Source organism: Raphanus sativus, chromosome 6 (genome assembly GCF_000801105.2).
Source record: "Raphanus sativus cultivar WK10039 chromosome 6, ASM80110v3, whole genome shotgun sequence".
In the NCBI taxonomy this organism is placed as follows: Eukaryota; Viridiplantae; Streptophyta; class Magnoliopsida; order Brassicales; family Brassicaceae; genus Raphanus; species Raphanus sativus.
Window position 1 is genome coordinate 26267587 of NC_079516.1, and position 25438 is coordinate 26293024.

The 25438-nt window shown below is 37.1% G+C and overlaps 1 protein-coding gene across 1 annotated transcript; it reads right to left on the reverse strand.

Moving 5' to 3' along the window:
• Positions 1-18770: 18770 nt before the first annotated feature.
• LOC108808221 (uncharacterized) lies at positions 18771-24660 on the reverse strand. Its single transcript, XM_056987133.1, has 3 exons — positions 24406-24660; positions 19405-19817; positions 18771-19260 (listed from the first exon to the last, which is right to left on the reverse strand). Exons 1-3 carry the CDS (start codon positions 24658-24660, stop codon positions 18771-18773), a joined length of 1158 nt encoding a protein of 385 aa, XP_056843113.1.
• Positions 24661-25438: the final 778 nt, after the last annotated feature.

The following is a 25438-nucleotide window of genomic DNA, read 5'->3' on the forward strand; positions in this document are numbered from 1 at the left end:
AGTATTCTCAATGCATCTTTTGAGTTAGCCTCTCAAAAGTTGAGCTTTAGGCATTTCCCACCCACAAGGTGTTTGATGAAATGCCTGAATCAACTCTCCTAAGCTTTTAACATACTTTGCCAAAGAGATTTGTTGTTAAAGGTGTTAAGATGGCTAGTAGACTTGTTCTCCATGATTGCTTTTGTAACATTCAACCAAAGAGATTTGATGCTTGAGTTACCTTAGCAAATGAGCATTCATCTAGAGATAGAGTTTGTTTAGGATTGTGTCTAGGCTTAAGGTTGATAGATTGATTGAAAAGCTGCCACCTTTAGATTGAAACTTGATCACCCAATGTCAATTCCCTAATCCCATGAGTCCTCTTGCTTCATATTGAGAAACAAAGATCATTTCTTTATTGCATTTCTACTCTAGTTCTTAGTTCATTTCACTCCACTTATTGATTGCACTTAGATTAAGCATGGTCTTGCATTCCCTTTGCTTTAGAATCACTTAGGATTGGTTCGACAATCTTTTACACTACAACATTTGATAGGGACCTGAAAAGTTCTGTTATCAAATTGAATTTGATATTGGAAGTTTTCAAGGCTCCCAAGTCAAATGATAGTATAAAAGGTTGTCGAACCACAGAGAACTAGTGATCTATAGCACCAAGAATACACAAACTCTCTTAATCTAAGCAAACGAGAAGATGGATGATGGTAACAAGCTAGAACCTACTAATATGAACAAGGCGATCTCAAATCCAATCTAGAAACTAGTGCAAGAACTCAATCAAATGCTAAGGTGGACTCATGGGACTAGGGACTTGATTTTGGGTGACTAAGATCCAAGCTAGAGTGGCAAACTATCAAATCAACACTTTCCTTATGCCTAGACACAACACTAAACAAGCTCTTTCTCAAGATGAATGCTCATTTGCTTTAGTAATTCAAGCATCAAATCTCTTCGGTTGAATATTAATAAAGCAATCATTATGGACAAGTCTAATAGCAATCTTAGCCTCTTTAACAACAAATCTCTTTGGCAAAGTAGACTAAAAGCATTGAAGAGTTGGTTCAGACATTTCATCATACACCTTTCGGGCAGGAAATGTCTAAGGATCTATTTTAGTATGATCAAGACTAAAATAGCATTAAAAACCCTCAACAAGCAAAGAAAGAAGTAGATCTAACACTAAACACCCTAGATCTTCACTAATCACCCTTAATCACCCTAACCCATGAATCCAAAATGTGTCTACTCTCTAATCTCTATGATAAACCTCAAATCCATATGGGATTCAAGGCTAATCATGTTAATGATTAAGAGAAACAAGATATAAGATGAAGAAATTCCTTAGATAATCAAAAGGTTCAAGCTTTTACAAAATGAGGCAAAGTCTAGAGAGAAAATGAGATGATTACAAAGATTAGGTCTACAAAGTATTTATAGTAGCTAGAAACATAAGGATAAAAGAGTAAAAACAAGTCTGATAAACTCTCAAATGCTAACTATGAAAATGGTCGCAACTGCCTTTTGGCGCTGACAAAAAGCCGTTGAGGAGTGCAGAAACCCGCTGGGATATGCACACCGGCTTCTCGTCACGTTCACCAAGCCGCTGCAACATCTCGAAGTCGGGCAGGGAGGGTCGATTTTCTCCAGCGGTCTGGTGAAGCCGCTGCACCAAAAGCCGCTCCAACACTTAGAATTTTCAGCAGAACTTCTGCACCGGCTTCTCGTCAGGACGCCAGGCCGCTGGGTGACGCTAGGTGTGCATCGGCTTCCTGCAAGGTCAAAATGCCGCTGCCTGTCACATGAAGCCGCTGGGACACTTGGTCATCACACCATGAACTCGAAAAACACCAATCTTGCCTCCAATCCACCTCCAATTGCTCCAAAGTCACCATTTGGCATCTCCATCACCTGATAAGAACAAATGCAATGCAATGCAAACTAAACAAGTCTAAATGCTATCCTAGATGATCAAAATGCATGATAAATGAATGATAAAATCTATTAAAAACACAAGATATCAACTCCCCCAAACTTGTCCTTTACTTGTCCACAAGTAAACTTTCAAGAACTTATTTGGAGAAGAGGTTTGAAAATGAGAGCTTATAACCAAAAGAAACACTTTCTAGCCTTCAACTTGACATCCTAAGGAAAATATAGCAAATAGCATGAGCAAGAATTTTTATTACACTCTAGCTTCTCAAGACCTATCCATACTCCTATACTTCTACACAAGTTGCAATGCTTATCCATCAACAAGCTCTTTAGACCAACTCTCACATTCATTTATACAAACACATAAGGTGAATACTTGCAAATGGGCACATGATCCTAATCATTTGGCTTGGTGAACAAAGTGGTCAAATGTGAATGAAAACAATGGCTCAAATAAATCATTTCAAAGTGGCAATCACTCAAGAACAAGGAGCTTGATCATTATGCAAAATTTATCTAAGACCAGGAGCAATTTATGCATACATAGATCCATTCTCATCATTCTACCCTTTCCTAAGTGATATAACAAGCTTCACCCCTATTCACATTCATCCCAATACCCAAAGTAACCCACTTTATCACACTCACCTCATGAACTCTTTAACAAAACCATCTAAGGATCTTTTATTAACTTTCCACAACTCTTAGCTCTATCTACCTTCCCACCATCTTATTGATTCATCATTTTGTATTTTTTTTTTTTTTTTATATTGGGGGAAGGTTCAAATAGACTAAATCTAGAGATTTCTTATTTTTGATCCTTAGTGGCTTCTTTTCTCAACTTTTTGATCATCTTTCTCATCTTTCTTTTCTCCCAAACCCAAGATAACAAACTTTAGAATAAACAAACCCACTAACCATCCTAGATGCTAACTCAAATGAGGATCCTATGCTAGCAAGAGATGAGAACAAATCTATGTCGCTCCCAATACTCTCAAGATTTTGCACATGACAAGCTATCAAAAAGAAGGCCTCACTCAAGCAAATCAATGTTGGTCTCAAAGAATGGCTAAGGGTTTAGGGGTAGGAGAGTTCCATTTGGGTTAACAAAGGATAATGAATGGAATAAGATAACCCAAATGCGTATGAGATCCATGATCAAGTATGCAAGTGACCATATGCAAGAGAGATTAAGTTCATTAAGTTCAAGTTCAAATTGGAGTTGGCTTTCAAAAGCAATGCCAATATCAAGCAAGCAACATGTTTCAAGAAGAGAGTTCAAGGCTCGAAACTTACAAGCTCTTTTAAGAGATGCTCAAGCTATTTGATATGTTTAACTAAGGTGTCAAATTGAGTTCTAGACATGTGCTCTTTACAAGGTTTCTCCCAATGCATGAATGCAATATAAATGCTTCTAGAATTTTTTTTTTTTTTTTTATGCAAATAAGTATGCAATGCAATGCATGAGACTCATGACAAGAAAACAAAACAAAAAACAATGTGAGATAGTAGACTCTCCCCCAAACTTACTTCACACAGTCCCTTGTGTGAGAGTAAGCTCAAAGAAGAGATCTAAGGGAAGGAAATAAACATGATAACTAATTATTTACAAGGGTAGAGTGGCACATACTTGGAGTTTATTGTCTGAATTGGGTGGTAGAGGACCCTTGGCCTCTTGTTTGTTGCACCGGTAAACATAGGCTGAAGTGGAAATGAAGACTTCTCTTATCTAGAGATACACCCAACCTGAAAATCTCAACCATACTTATTAAACAACTTAAAAGAAAGAAAGATAAAAAAAAAAAAATATATACAATGGATAAACATGGGACTTCCTCCCAAGTGAGCTTGTTTTAAGTCTCTAGCTTGACTTTGTGTGCATGCTAATCATAGGTATCAAAAGGCTGAGCCAATGCACCTTTGGTCCTTCTCCTACAAGAACAAGAAACCAAGTGCGCAAAGGAGCACACTACTGTCCATAGAAAATAGACAGATTTTTCATCAAAGAGCTTCACTATAGATGAATCATGAAATATGAGATGCTCTTTGATGTTTAAATAGGCATGAGAATCAAATGCATTTGGTGGAAAGATAAAGTCAACTACTGGTTCAAACGAGGTTTTAACAAAGTAGTCAACTCTATCTCCATCAACTGAATAAAACACAATGTTCACATTCTCATGATTATTTTTGACAAGGGGGTTTTCTATCTCAAGCAAGAGCTTATCCACATCAAGCTCATCCCCTGTATCAGCAAGAGAAAGAAGAGGTCTAGGTTCATTAAGAATCAAAAACTCAGATTCGAGATCAAATGAAGCACATAGATAGCTCTTGTCAAAACAAACTTCAATATGATCTCTAGCAAGCTTTTCTATTCTCAACTCATCTAGCTTCCTAGTTTCACATATCAGATCAAGACATTCATTGATGAGCACAAGAGAATCATGATCATGGGCAATGTTTTCACCACAAGGCGAGCATATTTTCTCAAATTGAAGTTCTAAAATGGAAATTTCTATACCTTCCAGCTGGAGTGGTGGAGCCCAATCCATTACCTCTTTAAGGTCATAGGCAACATTAAACTCATACTTTGTAACCTCCCTTCCTTCAAGCTCTGCTCGATCCTTAATAAGCTCCAACCGGATCCTTCGTGCTAGGGATGTCTTTGCCGAACCTGGGTACTCCTTCTGAAGCTCATATAACATCACAAGTTGTGCTGGTGTGAGTATACTTGCATCAAAGTCATCTTGAATGTGATATTCAAATGTGTCTTCCTCTTCTTGTGGCTCCCCATGGTAACTTGAAGCCATCTCTACAAATAACAAAAGCTAGAAGAAAAGGTTAGTAACTGTACAAAAGCAAAACAAAGCAAGAAAATAAAGCTTAGTCTCAAGAAAGATTGAAATCCTAATGATAAATCTACTAGTTCCCCGGCAACGGCGCCAATTTGATATTGGAAGTTTTCAAGGCTCCCAAGTCAAATGATAGTATAAAAGGTTGTCGAACCACAGAGAACTAGTGATCTATAGCACCAAGAATACACAAACTCTCTTAATCTAAGCAAACGAGAAGATGGATGATGGTAACAAGCTAGAACCTACTAATATGAACAAGGCGATCTCAAATCCAATCTAGAAACTAGTGCAAGAACTCAATCAAATGCTAAGGTGGACTCATGGGACTAGGGACTTGATTTTGGGTGACTAAGATCCAAGCTAGAGTGGCAAACTATCAAATCAACACTTTCCTTATGCCTAGACACAACACTAAACAAGCTCTTTCTCAAGATGAATGCTCATTTGCTTTAGTAATTCAAGCATCAAATCTCTTCGGTTGAATATTAATAAAGCAATCATTATGGACAAGTCTAATAGCAATCTTAGCCTCTTTAACAACAAATCTCTTTGGCAAAGTAGACTAAAAGCATTGAAGAGTTGGTTCAGACATTTCATCATACACCTTTCGGGCAGGAAATGTCTAAGGATCTATTTTAGTATGATCAAGACTAAAATAGCATTAAAAACCCTCAACAAGCAAAGAAAGAAGTAGATCTAACACTAAACACCCTAGATCTTCACTAATCACCCTTAATCACCCTAACCCATGAATCCAAAATGTGTCTACTCTCTAATCTCTATGATAAACCTCAAATCCATATGGGATTCAAGGCTAATCATGTTAATGATTAAGAGAAACAAGATATAAGATGAAGAAATTCCTTAGATAATCAAAAGGTTCAAGCTTTTACAAAATGAGGCAAAGTCTAGAGAGAAAATGAGATGATTACAAAGATTAGGTCTACAAAGTATTTATAGTAGCTAGAAACATAAGGATAAAAGAGTAAAAACAAGTCTGATAAACTCTCAAATGCTAACTATGAAAATGGTCGCAACTGCCTTTTGGCGCTGACAAAAAGCCGTTGAGGAGTGCAGAAACCCGCTGGGATATGCACACCGGCTTCTCGTCACGTTCACCAAGCCGCTGCAACATCTCGAAGTCGGGCAGGGAGGGTCGATTTTCTCCAGCGGTCTGGTGAAGCCGCTGCACCAAAAGCCGCTCCAACACTTAGAATTTTCAGCAGAACTTCTGCACCGGCTTCTCGTCAGGACGCCAGGCCGCTGGGTGACGCTAGGCCGCTGGGTGATGTGCATCGGCTTCCTGCAAGGTCAAAATGCCGCTGCCTGTCACATGAAGCCGCTGGGACACTTGGTCATCACACCATGAACTCGAAAAACACCAATCTTGCCTCCAATCCACCTCCAATTGCTCCAAAGTCACCATTTGGCATCTCCATCACCTGATAAGAACAAATGCAATGCAATGCAAACTAAACAAGTCTAAATGCTATCCTAGATGATCAAAATGCATGATAAATGAATGATAAAATCTATTTAAAACACAAGATATCAGACTCCCATCACCTTGGATCCGATGTTCCCTTCGTCCACCTCTTCCATCTCAGGCTGCTCGACTCACGGTCGGGTGGTTCAGAATCAGAACTGTCCTCATCAGACTGGGGCTCAAGATCATCTTGGATAGGTTGGTTTCTTCCCCTGGCTCACGGATCATCAGCACGGTTCCCTTCCTCCATCCGAGCTAGTTGCTCGGTCATAGCAGCCATGGCGGCCGTGAGTTGAGCTTGGCCGGCTAGTAGCTGAGCATTGATGTCAGCTTGGTTTGGTATACCATTCTGGTTCAGGTTTCCCATGTCTCCTGTTAGACAAGAAAGAAAGAAAGATCAAGTGCAAAGGGAAATGAAAAGAATTGAAAGGAAAAAGATGAAACTTAGAAATAAAAGAAATCAAATTTGAATGCAATTGATGATTGAAATATATATATTTTTATTTATTTATGAAAATTAAATTTGAAAATTCTAAAAGAGAATTTTTTTTTTAAGTTTTGAAAAAAAAAATCGAATCAAATTTAAATTAAGAAAGAAGATTGAAAACTAAATGCAATTAAAGATGATTGATTGAAAGCTTTTTTTTAATGATGATTGAAATCAGGATATGAATGCAACAATCAGAATAAATGAGATCCTAATCAAAAATAAATGTAACTAATTAATCCTAAATGATTTATGCAATTTTAATCAGATTAAATGCAAATTAATCAATCAAATTCCAAAGATGGAATAAAATTATAATTTATATTTTCTTTTCTTGTTAATATAAATTAAACTACTTAATTCCCTTGAAATAAAATAAAAATTAGAAATATTGTAAATATTTTCATATTTTTACTTAACTGCAATCTAACAAAAAGAGTTAGTATATAATATATATTTTAGATATTAGATATCTATGAAATTTTTCGTTCAGTTGAAATATTTTAGGTATAAATATGCCTGAAGCGTTTCATTTTTGTGGTACTTGGTTCACTGACTCTTTTTCATCATTTTTCGGTTTGACTGAAAAGATGGTTTTTCATACAACTAGTAACCGAATATATCAATGATTTACGGTTTGACTGGCTTTTAAAACAATGGTTAAAAATTAAATATATATATATATATATATATATATACTTCATAGATTATGTGAGAATGTATGGTTTTCACTAGTAAGCATTACAAAATTTTATTGGTGAAAATATTTTGCAATACAAAATATATATCTTGATTAAAAATGACATGTATAAAATATGTGATAATTTAACTACTGATGCTATTTGGATAGATTATTGGTATAAAATTAAAAATATTTGTATAATTAATTAAATTTTCTATTTGTATTTTTAAAATAAAGAAAATGATTTTTTTTAAATGAAGTTATGTAGAAATGTCGGGTAGAACCGTAGAAGTATATATTATTTTTTATTAAAATACAATCTTCCAAAAAATGGAGTGTTTCGTCAAAAATAAAAGGGTTGGAGTGCGTTATTTAAAAAAGCTTAGAAATAAATCAAATTTATTGCTGGACAGTTGGACAGACAAAACCCCACCAAACTCCATAATAAATACTATAGTTACTTTACTCGGTGAATATTCTTAAAAAAAGACCAAAACTTTCATATGAAATGAAGTCTTTTGTCACTAAGCTGCGAAACAAGCATGGTACTATACGTTAGATTAGTTTCTGTTTGTATTTTGAATCTTTGGATTAGTTTTGGCAAATAACAGAAACACAGATCGATTTCAATAAACCGAAAATACAAATATTGGATTAGTTTTTAAAAATACAAACAGAAATTACATATTTCAAATCTCCTACAAATCATTTACTTACATAAAATTGTGAAGAAACATTAATCTTAATGGGATCAACTACTAACAAAGTTTTTACTAGCTTAATGGGATCAACTACTATCAATAATATTTGTTTAGAAAATTTGTGTTACATATTTTATTATGACCAACATATATTTTTTTAATAATATATGTTGGTCATAATATCATAAATTCAACCAATCAATATGATTGTGGACCATCTTTCATATGGTTCTGTGGCCATATGTTCTTTAGGTAATGCCTTAAAATTCAGGAGGCCTCATCTCACTATTCTCATGAGTAATTCATTGTTTTGCTTAGCAAGCAACAAACAAAAGATTAAATTTGAATATGTGGAGGAACCCTTTTTTCGGTATTATTGCTGAAGCAAAACATTGCTTGTGGAATGTAGATAATTTCTTCTCTAACATGTTAGCATATATGATAGTTTCTCCACACAGTTTCAATTTTGAGACTATTATGAATAGAACCGAGTTATACTCATCCACAGACTTATAGTCTTGGGTCTTTAGGTTCCTTCAATCATATAGGCCTTTGGTAAGAGCACCATTATATGGTGATCATATCTGGATTTCAAGTCTATCCAAAAGGTCCAGAGGATTCTCAAAAGTGAGATATTGATCTATGAGACTTTCAGTAAGGTGATGACGTATGATTAAGAAAACCGCCTTGTATCTATCTCAAAAGTGAGAAATTTAGATACAGTCACCAAGATTTAGATTTCAAGATGATTTTCAACATCAATATTTAACATTGCTTTCAAGCATCAAGAATTTATGTAAGCAATAGAAGCCTTAATTTATATGATTTAATAATGATTTAATAAGGCTTCCCCCCAAATCAAATAATATAATTGCTTTAAGAAATTCTAGTATGACATCTAGTGATCCTTTTAATCATAATTCAAATTTGGATTGATTATATATATATAGGGTATTAAGGTCCTTTAGGATTTGAATAAGGATCAATCATCATTTAAATGAGATCAAGCAATATGGATGAAAATCAATCACAATGGTCGAATGGTAAATGCATGGATCAAGAACTAGTCGGATGTATGTTCTATCCTAAGCATTGGACCTAAGCAATTTATATGTGATTCTTAATGCATGAGGATATTTGATTTTCAAAGATCATAAAATAATAAGTATTACCAACCATAAGTATCAGCACAAAAAGCTCTCCACCGGAGTTCTTCTTCTCCGGTCAGCTCCTCCAGCGCTTCAGCCTTGTTCCGCCGGCGACTCCAGTTTTCCGGCCAGCTCTCAGCTCTCACTTAAGATGGTCTATTCAGATTCCTGGTTAAGAAAAGGTAAACTAATCAAAATTTTAATCAAAATCTAAAATCTAAGAACAAGTTTATAAGAACACTATATGTTCATATCTTGGATCTAATCCTAAAAAAAGAACTTATAAAAATCTGTTGTTCTAAATTATTATCTAAATATTAATCTTGAATCAAAAGTTCTATAAGTATATTGATTCTAAAATTATCTTGAATCTTTAAAATCTGTAAAACTTATTAAATCACATAAAGATCTATATGAATCTTGATTATAAAACTTTTGAATCTTATAAAATAAAAAAATGTGAAAATCCTAAATCCCCTTCTTGATTTGTAAGCCATAAATCGGCTCTCCCTTTATCCTATATGATCCGGCCTTAAATCCGGATTTGTCTAAAGGATTGAAACCAATAATCAAACATTTGTTCATCCGCATCACCAGCTGTTCCAGGAGGTTGTATAAGCCGGTTATCAATACCATCATAACCCTTAAACCTCTTGCTTGGTTTTTCAACCAGCAAAATCGAAAATCCAAAGATCAAAACCATCAATCCCTTGCTGTGTCATTTTCGGCCAGCCTCCCTAAAATTCAGTCAACCAAAATAAAACCGATAATAAAACCAATTGATTGCATATCTTTGACTGTCATTGCTTTCTTTGTAACTGATATGATTTTTATAAATGCAATTTCGATTTTATAAATGCATATTCGATTTCCTTTGACTAGGTATTTAAATGTTATAACCTATAGTCCTGTTTTAAATTAATATGACATAAGATGAAATAAATTATAGTTTGAAATCTTTTGATCTTATTATTGTTTGTCAACATTTATTTAAATCCTGATCAGCCTTGAGATAAGTTTATTATATTATGTTCATGACTATATAATATGTTCATTAATTTTCCATGAACCACGAATTAGAGTATGTACATGAGGGGGAGTGAGGATAAAACCCATGATACATGACCATACTAAAATCCGTGAAACATGGTCCACAACCTTGAAAATGATTTTGTGATAATTGAATTATATACTGGATCATTTTGCATAACATCTATTATTCTGAATCAACCATATTGAATCGAACATGGATTAGAAAAATTATTAGATCATGCTCATATTCTGAACTGACCATTTTCATTCACTTATCATATTGTCTTATTAAAATTGATTATACATTCATATGATAAGATTATTCTGATCATGATACCTTGAATTAAATCGTGAAAATTATAATCATCTCTTGTCTTGTTTATGATGCATTTTTATATGCTGTTTGACAATGATTGTTTTATATAAAATCCTCATGAATATATAATACATATAAATCTTTCTGAAATATAAAATATATATTAAAGCCATGATCAAAATCTCCATTCATAAAAATCAGAACATGGATTGATCATATTATTATGAATCCTCATTCCTTATGGATTATTTGATTCAGATGTCGAAAATCAACAATCTTGAGTTTGCTGCCCTCAATCTCTCCTGAGATAATTACCTCCAATGGGCACTTGATACCAAAATTCTCTTGAGGTCCAAAAACCTTGGTGATACTATCACTGAAGACACTGAGCCATCAGACAAGAATAAATACCAGGCCATTGTTATCATTCGCCATCATCTGGCTGAAGGTCTTAAAGATCAGTATCTCACTATTGAGGATCCTCTGGAACTTTGGACAGAGTTGAAAAACATATATGATCATCAGAAAACTGTGATCTTGCCAAAGGCCCTTTATGATTGGAGGAACCTAAGAATCTAAAATTATAAGTCTGTGGAAGAGTATAACTCGGTTTTATTCAAGATAGTCTCTAAGTTGAAATTGTGTGGAGAGACTGTCACTGATGCTGACATGTTAGAGAAGACATTCTCTACATTCCACACCAGCAATGTTGTGCTTCAGCAACAATACCGAGAAAAGGGTTTCTCCACATATGCTGCTCTAATCTCTTGTTTGTTGCTAGCTGAGCAAAACAATGAGTTATTCATGATGAATAGTGAGCTGAGGCCACCTGGTGCTAAAGCATTGCCTGAGGCACATGCGGCCATAGAGCCAAAAGATGAGACTCCAAGAGAGTCATACCGCGGTCGTATGAGAGGCCGTGGAAGATTGCAAGGAAGTAACCGTGGGTTTCAAACCACGAGGTCGTGGATCTCAGCCACGAGGCCGTGGATTCCAACCACGAGACCATCTTGGTCCTAGCCGAGGCCGAGGCTATAGCCGAGGTCATCAAGCTAGCCGTGGGTATAAGTCCGACTTCAAAACCCATTGCTCGACCAAATCTCCTTGCTATCGTTGTGGGATGACCAATCATTGGGCTAACCGATGCAAAACTCCCCAACATCTTGTTAAACTCTACCAGGAGAGCATGAAGGGAAAGAACCTTGTGGCAAATTGGGTCCAACATGATGATGAGAATGATCTGGACCATGAGAATGATGACCTTCTTGGATTTGAGACTTCCGATTGCCTTAAAGAGGCCAATTAAGATTTCGACATCATGTTGCTTTTGTCTTTGCACTTTTTGCATTTTTGCTTTGGCTTTATATCTTTGTTTCCTATGTTCTATGACTTTGACAATTTTATCTATGAAATAAAATTTTATTTTATATATATGCCTTGTATAAGTTAAGCTTATTAAAACAATAAAGCAAAAACCATTAAGACATCCTTTCACCTAAGTAATATCTAAGGTGTTGACTCTTATCTATTTTCAGAAATGAAAGAAGGCAAGAACCTGCTAGTAGTGGATAGTGGATCAAGTCACACTATATTAAAAGACAAAGGATATTTTGTTAACCTCACCATAAAGAGTGCCAATATCAAAACTATAGCAGGCACGGCCAGCCTTATTAAAGGCCATGACATGGCTCGCTTAATAATGCCTAAAGACACGCATCTAGAAATTTCTGATGCATTATATTCTCCTAAATCAAAGAGAAATTTGTTAAGTTTCAAAGACATTCGAATGAATGGTCTACATGTTGAAACTAGGGGCGAGGGAAAGAAAGAATATCTTTTGATTTATAATAATGGCCAAGGCCATAAGAATGTGCTAGAGACTATTCCTGCTATATCTATGGGCCTCTATTGTGCCAATATAAAAATGGTTGAGACTAATGTCACAATGCCTAATGAGTTCAAAGAAGCCTTTAAACTATGGCATGAAAGGCTCGGCCATCCTGGTTCAACCATGATGCGCAAAATAATTTTGAACTCAACTGGCCATTCCTTGAAAGAAAGGAATATTATCCCTAAGAGCCTTACATGTATTCCATGCTCACAAGGGAAATTAATAATAAGGCCATCACCTGTAAAGGAGGTTAAAGAAACATTGAACTTTCTGGAAAGGATACAAGGTTGATATATGTGGACCAATACACCCATCTTGTGGGACATTTCGATATTTCATGGTCCTTATTGACGAATCGACTAGATGGTCGTATGTTTGTCTATTATCAACTAGAAACTTGGCAATTGCAAGATTATTGCCCCAGATCATAAGACTGCGAGCCTACTTTCCAGATTTTCCACTAAAGACTATACGTCTTGACAATGCAAGTGAATTCAGTTCCCAAGCTTTTAATGATTACTGTATGTCCATGGGGGTAAGTGTGGAACACTCCGTGGCACATGTACATACACAGAATGGATTGGCCGAATCCTTCATTAAAAGAATCCAGTTGATCGCTCGACCATTACTCATGAGGTCGAAGCTACCAGTATCAGCTTGGGGACATGCAGTTTTACATGCTGCTGAATTGATACGCATAAGGCCATCCAGTGAACATAAATATTCTCCATCCCAATTACTCTCGGGTCATGAGCCAGACGTGTCCCATATCAAAACATTTGGATGTTCTGTGTATGTTCCTATTGCACCACCACAGAGAACAAAAATGGGACCTCAAAGGAGGATGGGAATATATGTTGGATTTGATTCTCCAACCATTATTAAATATCTTGAGCCTATTACTGGAGATTTATTTAAGGCCAGATATGCTGACTGTCATTTTGATGAATCAGAGTACCAACATTAGGGGGAGAAAATAACAAGCTGGGCAAAGAAATAATATGGAATCAAACATCCTTATCATGGCAAGATCCTCGGACTCAATCATGTGATTTAGAGGTCCAGAAGATAATTCATATGCAAAAGCTAGCTAATCAATTGCCTGATTCCTTTACTGACCCGAAAAAAGTGACTAAGTCCTATATGCCAGCTTGTAATGCACCAATAAGTATTGATGTCCAAGATGGACACAATCAAGTGGTTACAAAGTCTAAAGCACGTCTTAAGCGTGGTACACCAATTGGTTTCAAAGATAAAAGACCTCGGAAATTAAAGAAAAGCGCAAAAGAAACCGATGTCATAGATTGTCCAGACAAGGCCGATATGGCTATGCCTAAGGTACCCACTAATGCTGCTCGGGACGCTGAGCCTCTTGGTACTGAAGGCATTGACAATGATGAGATCTCAGTTAATTATTTAATGTCTGGGACAAAATGGAACCGGAAAGATGTCGACATCGATGATATATTTGCATATAATGTAGCCCTTGAAATGATGGACTTAAATGAGGATCATGAACCCACGTCTATACTAGAGTGCACTCAAAGATCAGATTGGCTTAAATGGAAAGAAGCCATAAACGTGGAGTTAGAATCATTAAAGAAAAGGAATGTCTTTGGATCGATTATCCGGACACCTTATAATGTTAAACCAGTGGGATATAAGTGGGTATTTGTGGGGAAGAGAAATGAACATGGTTGTAAGATACAAAGCACGGCTTGTAGCACAAGGATTCTCACAAATACCAGGCATCGATTATGAGGAGACATACTCGCCTGTGGTGGATGCAACTACATTTCGCTTTTTAATAAGTCTGGCCATCAAAGCAAATTTGGATATGCGGTTAATGGATGTTGTAACTGCATACCTTTATGGTCCACTGGATAACGAAATATATATGAGATTACCAGAGGGTATTGAGCTTAAACTAACAAAGGTTCTCGAGAAGAACACTGCATAAGGCTGAACAAATCCTTATATGGACTTAAGCAAAGTGGTCGAATGTGGTACAATCGCTTGAGCGAATACCTTGCCAAAGAAGGCTATAAGAACGACCCTATCAGTCCATGTATCTTTATAAAGAAGTTTGCAAACAATGGATTTGTTATCGTGCTGATAAGGAGGAAGAAGAACATTCCTCACAAAGACTCGTGCTGATAAGGAGGATTGGGAATATATGTTGGATATATATTAACACTCCTTTGATGAGAGAAGTGTTGCTGTGAAAGTTGTGTCTTTCTCATTAGCTCTTGCCACTTATATATAGTGGTTGTCATACAAGGGTTTACATCAAAGGAGAATCTACACATTGAATACACATTGACTACATTCATTACAATATCAAGACTTGGTCAAAGCTCATAAATGCTCCGGTTGAATGAGTCTTCATCTTGACAAGTCTCGGGCGGAATGTAGACGGGTCGGATAGACGGGTCGGATGTAAACCTCCTTTGTCTTGGTTATGGTCAATCCACACAATCCATACAATGGATTATAACACTCCTCCTTGGATGCCATAACCATATCGGTTTGTAATGTGCTAACGTTGCCTCATTAAAACCTTACTAGGAAAACCCATTGGGACAAAACCATAGTTAAGGAAAAAGAGTACAACACACATTACTCCCCCTGATTTGGACATCACTGAAGGTCCTTGAGTCTACGCAGGCCAATCTGCTTCGTGAGCTTCTGAATGTGCTGGTGGGAAGTGACTTGGTGAAGAGGTCGGCTGAGTTCTCATCTTTGAGTTGAGCAATGCAGGCCGCATTGTCCTCATATATGATGGTCAGACCATTGTCCTCGACCATACCACTATCTGATCGGATGTGTTGGGTCATAGACCTCAACCATACACACTCACGACTTGCCTCATGCATGGCTAAGATTTCTGAGTGATTAGATGAAGTGGCTGCTATAGCTTGTTTCATGGAACGCCATGATATTGCAGTACCAACATGAGTGAACACATAGCTGGTTTGGGACCGAGCACGGTGTGGATCAGATAAGTAGCCTGCATCGGCAAAGCCTACTAAACCATCTTTGGTTTCATTGGTATAAAATAGACCCAAATCCTTAGTTCCTTGTAGGTAACGTAGGATATGTTTAATTCCGTTCCAGTGCCTTTGGGTCGGATATGAACTAAAACGAGCTAGGAGGTTCACGGCAAAACATATATCTGGTCTAGTGTGGCTAGCCAAATACATTAATGCTCATATGGCACTGAGGTAAGGCACTTTAGGACCCAGGACATCCTAATCGTCCTTCTTAGGACCGAATGGGTCAGTGTCCACTCCAAGGGAGCTCACGACCATTGGGCTGGTCAATGGGTGAGCCTGGTACATGTTAAATCTCTTGAGTACCCTTTCTGTATATGCCTTTTGATGCACAAGGATTCCTCCTTTTATGTACTCAAGTTGTAATCCCAAACAGACTTTAGTTTTACCTAGATCTTTCATTTCAAACTCTTTCTTGAGACATTCAACTGTTTGGGCGATTTCCCCAGAGGTTCCAGTGATGTTCAAATCATCAACATACACTGCTATGATAACAAATCCATTGTTTGCAAACTTCTTTATAAAGATACATGGACTGATAGGGTCGTTCTTATAGCCTTCTTTGGCAAGGTATTCGCTCAAGCGATTGTACCACATTCCACCACTTTTCTTAAGTCCATATAAGAATTTGTTCAGCCTTATGCAGTGTTCTTCTCGAGAACCTTTATTAGCTTTAAGCTCAATACCCTCTGGTAATCTCATATATATTTCGTTATCCAGTGGACCATAAAGGTATGCAGTTACAACATCCATTAACCGTATATCCAAATTTTCTTTGATGGCCAGACTTATTAAAAAGCGAAATGTAGTTGCATCCACCACATGGGAGTATGTCTCCTCATAATTGATACCTGTTATTTGTGAGAATCCTTATGCTACAAGCCGTGCTTTGTATCTTACAATTTCACCATGTTCATTTCTCTTCCTCACAAATACCCACTTATATCCCATTGGTTTAACATTATAAGGTGTCCGGATAATCGATCCAAAGACATTCCTTTTCTTTAATGATTCTAACTCCACGTTTATGGCTTCTTTCCATTTAAGCCAATCTGATCTTTGAGTGCACTCTAATATAGACGTGGGTTCATGATCCTCATTTAAGTCCATCATTTCAAGGGCTACATTGTATGCAAATATATCATCGATGTTGACATCTTTCCGGTTCCATTTTGTCCAAGACATTAAATAATTAACTGAGATCTCATCATTGTCAATGCCTTCAGTACCAAGAGGCTCAGCGTCCCGAGCCCCATTAGTGGGTACCTTAGGCATAGCCATTTCGGCCTTGTCTGGACAATCTATGACATCGGTTTCTTTTGCGCTTTTATTTAATTTCCGAGGTCTTTTATCTTTGAAACCAATTGGTCTACCACGCTTAAGACGTGCTTTAGACTCTGTAGCCACTTGATTGTGTCCATCTTGGACATCAATACTTATTGGTGCATTACAAGCTGGTATATAGGACTTAGTCACTTTTTTCGGGTCAGCAAAGGAATCAGGCAATTGATTAGCTAGCTTTTGCATATGAATTATTTTCTGGACCTCTAAATCACATGATTGAGTCCGAGGATCTTGCCATGATAAGGATGTTTGATTCCATACTATTTCTTTGCCCAGCTTGTTATTTTCTCCACCTAATGTTGGGTACTCTGATTCATCAAAATGACAGTCAGCATATCTGGCCTTAAATAAATCTCCAGTAGTAGGCTCAAGATATTTAATAATGGTTGGAGAATCAAATCCAACATATATTCCCATCCTCCTTTGAGGTCCCATTTTTGTTCTCTGTGGTGGTGCAATAGGAACACACACAGAACATCCAAATGTTTTGATATGGGACATGTCTGGCTCATGACCCGAGAGTAATTGGGATGGAGAATATTTATGTTCACTGGATGGCCTTATGCGTATCAATTCAGCAGCATGTAAAACTGCATGTCCCCAAGCTGATACTGGTAGCTTCGACCTCATGAGTAATGGTCGAGCGATCAACTGGATTCTTTTAATGAAGGATTCGGCCAATCCGTTCTGTGTATGTACATGTGCCACGGAGTGTTCTACACTTACCCCCATGGACATACAGTAATCATTAAAAGCTTGGGAACTGAATTCACTTGCATTGTCAAGACGTATAGTCTTTAGTGGAAAATCTAGAAAGTGGGCTCGCAGTCTTATGATCTGGGCCAATAATTTTGCAAGTGCCAAGTTTCTAGTTGATAATAGACAAACATGCGACCATCTGGTCGATTCATCAATAAGGACCATGAAATATCGAAATGTTCCACAAGATGGGTGTATTGGTCCACATATATCACCTTGTATCCTTTCCAGAAAGTTCAATGTTTCTTTAACCTCCTTTACAGGTGATGGCCTTATTATTAATTTCCCTTGTGAGCATGGAATACATGTAAGGCTCTTAGGGATAATATTCCTTTCTTTCAAGGAATGGCCAGTTGAGTTCAAAATTATTTTGCGCATCATGGTTGAACCAGGATGGCCGAGCCTTTCATGCCATAGTTTAAAGGCTTCTTTGAACTCATTAGGCATTGTGACATTAGTCTCAACCATTTTTATATTGGCACAATAGAGGCCCATAGATATAGCAGGGATAGTCTCTAGCACATTCTTATGGCCTTGGACATTATTATAAATCAAAAGATATTCTTTCTTTCCCTCGCCCCTAGTTTCAACATGTAGACCATTCATTCGAATGTCTTTGAAACTTAACAAATTTCTCTTTGATTTAGGAGAATATAATGCATCAGAAATTTCTAGATGCGTGTCTTTAGGCATTATTAAGCGAGCCATGCCATGGCCTTTAATAAGGCTGGCCGTGCCTCCAATAGTTTTGATATTGGCACTCTTTATGGTGAGGTTAACAAAATATCATTTGTCTTTTAATATAGTGTGACTTGATCCACTATCCACTACTAGCAGATTCTTGCCTTCTTTCATTTCTGAAAATAGACAAGAGTCAACACCTTAGATATTACTTAGGTGAAAGGATGTCTTAATGGTTTTTGCTTTATTGTTCTTAATAAGTTTAATTTATATAAGGCATATATATAAAATAAAATTTTATTTCATAGATAAAATTGCCAAAGTCATAGAACATAGGAAACAAAGACATAAAGCCAAAGCAAAAATGCAAAAAATGCAAAGACAAAAGAAACATGATGTCGAAATCTTAATTGGCCTCTTTAAGGCAATCAGAAGTCTCAAATCCAAGAAGGTCATCATTCTCATGGTCCAGATCATTCTCATCATCATGTTGGACCCAATTTGCCACAAGGTTCTTTCCCTTCATGCTCTCCTGGTAGAGTTTAACAAGATGTTGGGGAGTTTTGCATCGGTTAGCCCAATGATTGGTCATCCCACAACGATAGCAAGGAGATTTGGTCGAGCCATGGGTTTTGAAGTCGGACTTATACCTACGGCTAGCTTGATGACCTCGGCTATAGCCTCGGCCTCGGCTAGGACCAAGATGGTCTCGTGGTTGGAATCCACGGCCTCGTGGCTGAGATCCACGACCTCGTGGTTGAAACCCACGGTTACTTCCTTGCCATCTTCCACGGCCTCTCATACGACCGCGGTATGACTCTCTTGGAGTCTCATCTTTTGGCTCTATGGCCGCATGTGCCTCAGGCAATGCTTTAGCACCAGGTGGTCTCAGCTCACTATTCATCATGAGTAACTCATTGTTTTGCTCAGCTAGCAACAAACAAGAGATTAGAGCAGCATATGTGGAGAAATCCTTTTCTCGGTATTGTTGCTGAAGCACAACATTGCTGGTGTGGAATGTAGAGAATGTCTTCTCTAACATGTCAGCATCAGTGACAGTCTCTCCACACAATTTCAACTTAGAGACTATCTTGAATAAAACCGAGTTATACTCTTCCACAGACTTATAGTCTTGGATCCTTAGGTTCCTCCAATCATAAAGGGCCTTTGGCAAGATCACAGTTTTCTGATGATCATATCTGTTTTTCAACTCTGTCCAAAGTTCCAGAGGATCCTCAATAGTGAGATACTGATCTTTAAGACCTTCAGCCAGATGATGGCGAATGATAACAATGGCCTGGTATTTATCCTTGACCGACGGCTCAGTGTCTTCAGTGATAGTATCACCAAGGTTTTTGGACCTCAAGAGAATTTTGGTATCAAGTGCCCATTGGAGGTAATTATCTCCGGAGAGATTGAGGGCAGCAAACTCAAGATTGTTGATTTTCGACATCTGAATCAAATAATCTATAAGGAATGAGGATTCATAACAATATGATCAATCCATGTTCTGATTTTTTATGAATGGAGATTTTGATCATGGCTTTAATATATATTTTATATTTCAGAAAGATTTATATGTATTATATATTCAGGAGGATTTTATATAAAACAATCATTATCAAACAGCATATAAAAATGCATCATAAACAAGACAAGAGATGATTATAATTTTCAGGATTTAATTCAAGGTATCATGATCAGAATAATCTTATCAGATGAATGTATAATCGATTTCAATAAGACAATATGATAAGTGAATGAAAATGGTCAGTTCAGAATATGAGCATGATCTACTAATTTTTCTAATCCATGTTCGATTCAATATGGTTGATTCAGAATAATAGATGTTATGCAAAATGATCCAGTATATAATTCAATCATCACAAAATCATTTTCAAGGTTGTGGACCATGTTTCACGGATTTTAGTATGGTCATGTATCATGGGTTTTATCCTCACTCCCCCTCATGAACATAATCTAATTTGTGGTTCATGGAAAATTAATGAACATATTATATAGTCATGAACATACTATAATAAACTTATCTCAAGGCTGATCAGGATTTAAATAAATGTTGACAAACAATAATAAGATCAAATGATTTCAAACTATAATTTATTTCATCTTATGTCATATTAATTTAAAACAGGACTATAGGTTATAACATTTAAATACCTAGTCAAAGGAAATCGAATATACATTTATAAAATCGAAATTGCATTTATAAAAATCATATCAGTTACAAAGAAAGCAATGAAAGTCAAAGATATGCAATCAATAGGTTTTTATTATCGATTTTATTTTGGTTGACTGAATTTTATGGGGGCTGGCCGAAAAGAAACAGCAAGGGATTCATGGTTTTTGATCTTTGGATTTTCGATTTTGCTGGTTGAAAAACCAAGCAAGAGGTTTAAGGGTTTTGATGGTATTGATAACCTGCTTATACAACCTGCTGGAACAGCTGGTGATGCGGATGAACAAAGGTTTGATTATTGGTTTCAATCCTTTAGACAAATCCGGATTTAAGGCCGGATCATATAGGATAAAGGGAGAGCCGATTTATGGCTTACAAACCAAGAAGGGGGTTTAGGATTATAACATTTTTATTTTATAAGATTCAAAAGTTTTAAGATTCATATAGATCTTTATGTGATTTAATAAGTTTTACAGATTTTAGGGATTTAAGATAATTTTAGAATCAATATACTTATAGAACTTTTGATTCAAGATTAATATTTAAATAATAATTTAGAACAACAGATTTTTATAAGTTTTTAGGATTCATATAGATCCAAGATATGAACATATAGTGTTCTTATAAACTTGTTCTTAGATTTTAGATTTTGATTAAAGTTTTGATTAGTTTACCTTTTCTTAACCAGAAATCTGAATGGACCACCTTGAGTGAGAGCTGAGAGCTGGCCGGAAAACTGGAGTCGCCGGCGGAACAAGGCTGAGCGCCGGAGGAGCTGGCCGGAGAAGAAAAACTCTGGTGGAGAGCTTTTCGTATATGATGCCCAGTGAATAAACAAATCCTGAAAGAAGGATAAAATCGTGAGACAGACCAAGGGAGGTCTATATAATCCAAAGTGGTGGATACTACTACATATGCCACCACAAATATATATGCCATCTAAGATTATATGATCTTAGAATCTCATAAGGAGGATAGAATTCTCAGCATGAACCAACCAAGTACTTATTGGTTGGTTCATGCTGAGAATTTTGACCAACCATAAGTATTACCAAAATTGGCTAATTTGTGGTGATGGTCTATAACCTTTCTAAGGTTTAATGAATAATCATTTAACCTATCTTAGGATGGTTAGTATAACACAAGAAATTTAAAATTCCTCTATGGACTGATTTGAAATTCAGTCCATGGACAGCTTTAGGAAAATACTGTTCATGAGAACTTCTTTTCTCATCTTATGATTCTGAGCTCAATAGATTTTGGTAAACCTTTTAGGTACCAATAATATTATTATCATCCAGTGAGTTATATATAGCATACTACATCTTTTGAATTTCTTCCAGACATTATATGTAGTGACATATGTAGTAGTATCCACCACTTTGTATTATATAGACCTCACTTGGTCTGTCTCACGATTTTATCCTTCTTTCAGGATTTATTTATTCACTGGGCATCATATTTAGAATAAAGTAGAAATACAAAAGAAGATGAGAAATCTCTCCAATCTCTCTCAAACAAATAAAACTCTAGTCTCTCTCTCACACTCTCTGCTTTGGTTGTGAAAAGCTTCAAGCTTCAAAGGGTTTCAAAACTTGCCGTCAGAAATACTTAGCAGGAGTATTTAAGCATTTCCATTAGGTTAAAAACTCGTCAGGGGCAATCTCGTAATTTGGTGAAGTCTTGGTGAAGTAGTCGGCTAAACCATTTCGTCCTCGATATCGATCGACAACACTGAATGTGTATCGATCGATTATAATCTTTTAGTACGCGGATCTTCTCAGCTACATCGATCGACAACTCAGGATGAGTATCGATCGATTGTAATCGCAATGTTGACTTCCGACTTAGTCTTGAATGGTCAACTCGGGTGTATCATCTCTTGTACTCCAAAATGCTCCAAAAACATCACTTTCTCACAAAATGCTCCTGAACCTGAAAACATACCTAACATGCTAGAAAACAGATTAAATATATAGTAAAACACTAGTATACCATGGTTAAAATTGGGTAAAATCCATGGTATATCAACTCCCCCAGACTTACTCCTTTACTTGTCCTCAAGCAAAAACAGTAGTCTTTGGAAAAGGTTTAGAAATAGCAGGAACTCAAGGATTCAATATATTGAAGTCGTCACTCTATGGGTTCGCAATCCATGTCTAAACATCCTAATCACAGAAGTTCATCATGCCTGGTCCTAGCTTAGCAACCAAACTCATCTAGTCAACAACATAGCAATTCTCATCTGACATTCCCCTCTACTAACCTCATTTCTTAACATAAAATAAAGTGCAGGCTCTACCTTGGGAGTATCGATCAAAGAACTCATGGATTCAACTCAAACAAGTATCTGAACACATAGGTAGTCTTCTCTGATCCCTTTCTCCCCTCCTCTCTCTTCACTGAATCTCTTATTAGTTTCAATTTCAACAGGTTTCGATGGCACATAGGTCATCTAGTCCATCTCATTGACATTTGCATTGTAACTCATACATTGTTGACAAAGTGTAGCGAATAATGGGGTCGCAGGTAATTTACATATCCCTCGTTTCCACAATGTGTGATCATCCTTGAGATTTAGAATATTGGGGTCGCAGGAGACACTCCTATCCCTCTGCTTCTCAAGAAATCATTTCAATCTTTTATAACATAAACTTAGATCTCGAGATGCCGAAGAGAGAGAAGGAAGGGAACCAGAAACACACAGACTTTTTACCTTCCAGACTTGTAAGAGGATTCCGATCCAGTGATATCCAAGCCCCAAGACAAGCAAATAAGTCAGTATTAGTGTTGGAGGTCAGCTTTGGTTCCTTCAAACAATCTTGGCTAGTAAATATCGATAGCAAGTTGATCCACTTTAGCATCTTTAGTACTATCTGCAATCAGTAATCTAGAATGGTGCTAAAGAGTGGTCAGACAATCAAATATAAATCCATAGCAATGTTTCTTTTTAATACTTATGCGAAAAATAATTTTGAAAAACATTTTAAATAAAAACCAAAATAAAAACACATATTAGTAAACTCCCCCCCAGACTTAAATTACACTGTCCCAGTGTAACATCCGGTGGTGAGGTAAATAAAATAAAACATAACTAATAAATATAACAAGTGGGAATGAATAAACCTGATCGACAAGATGTCGATCGATTCGTAGAGGTATACGTCGATCTTTAGTAATGGTCGTGTGGTGTCGAGCGATATGAATGGTGAATTTCGGTCGATGGAATTATCATTCTACTTGGATCTAATAAAAACTGCAAAATAAATTCGAAAAAGAAAAAAATAAAAGCAAAAGGAAAAATAAAATAAAATAAAGAAAAAGAAAACCTAATAGTGGGTTGCCTCCCACTCAGCGCTTGGTTATACTCATTTAGCTTGACTGTGGTAGGTGAGTGACTCACGGGGTGCAGTGGGGGGTTTTTGTTTGCTGGTGGGCAAACACTTCCCTCATCTTTGGACTCAGCAGCAGTGAAGCTTCTTGTGGCATCACCTGATCTTGTCCATCTAGGAGATATCTTTGCTAAATCGGCTTTGATGACTTGCAACCTTCTGACCAAAGCTTCTGTGTCTAACCGATGCTGATAGAAGTCAAATCTAGAATGCTCAGGTAGTTCTGCATATTGGTCTTTCGCATGCTGGTCCTGAATCTTTTGATCTGCCAACGCTGCGGTATCGATCGATGCTATAATTGGTATGTCAGTCGCTTCGCTGGGATCGCTGTCGATCGACTCCGTGTTGGCTGTGTCGATCGATTCTGAACGTTTGCCTTGGTACTCAAGATTGCTCTGCATAGTGCGTATCTCATTCTTCAAGAGGCCAGTAGCTCTGCAAAGGTTGGTCACTCGTTCATTGAGAGTCTCTTCAATGTTATCACTTCTTTCGATGAGTCTTTCCTCCATAGAATTCATAGTTTCGTAAAGCTGATCTTTGATATCATCAACCTCTGCTGCAGTGCATACTCTCTTCGCTGGTGGTGGCTCGCTGTCGATCGATATTGGTCTAGACCTATCGATCGACGCTTCGTAGCTGTCACGAAGATCAATATAAGCTTGAACAATGCTCATGTCTCTTTGTAGCTTGTCCAGCTGTTGTGACATTGTGTGTTGGCGTCGCAGGATAGGAGAACTGAAAATTTCATGCTTCCTTACATACGCTTTCATCCTATCTTCCAGTTCTGCGAACCTTTTATCGATCGATGATGAAGTATATGTGTCGATCGATGAAAAAGTAGCATGCGCAGCTCGGTTGTTCTGGCGAAGTGTGTCCAACTCTTTCTGTAGAAGATCGATCCTCTTGCTTAACCATTCGACATTGTTGTTGAGAGGGCTGTAGACATCTCCAATCCGAGTATTGATATAAGCAACCTCCCATTCATCTTTCTTAGGTGATGAACATTCTGGTCGGTCCATGGATGTAGTCTTGCCGATGTCGATCGATGGTACATGTACTCTGTCGGTCGATACTGGTGGCGTAGCCTCTTTCTCAAGCATGGTCAATATGTTTCCAAGCTCTACTCTTATCTCAGCCATATCATTCTGGAGGTCCTTGTAACTGACATCCAAAGGCTGGAAAGTGTCGTCCACCACTGTGTGCATGTTTGCCTCAAGGTGCGCCTGAGCTCTCCATACATCAGTCACCATATCATCTACCTCCTCTCTACTGTAGGGCACTGGTGGTGGTGTGTATGCAAGGTAAGAGCGTGTGTGTATTGGAAGTTGTAGGCAACCTCTGTGAAAAAGGGATGCTCTATCCAAAAGTCTCTTTACTTGCTTCTTGGTAACATGGATGATCTCACCATCAACTCCTCTAGCATAGCCAAACTCATCTCTGTAGACACCATATTCATCCTTTGCTTCCCACTTGAATCTCCTGCAT

What these genes read in the sequence shown, in the direction of transcription:
- LOC108808221 (XM_056987133.1), bottom strand. Translation starts at nt 24,660, where the DNA reads ATGTCACAACAGCTGGACAAGCTACAAAGAGACATGAGCATTGTTCAA. An exon ending in AAGAGACTCTCAATGAACGA is followed by an intron (nt 19,818 to 24,405) that starts GTGACCAACCTT and finishes TATTTGATTCAG; the next exon opens with ATGTCGAAAATCAACAATCT. An exon ending in ACTGTCACTGATGCTGACAT is followed by an intron (nt 19,261 to 19,404) that starts GTTAGAGAAGAC and finishes CATGATGAATAG; the next exon opens with TGAGCTGAGACCACCTGGTG.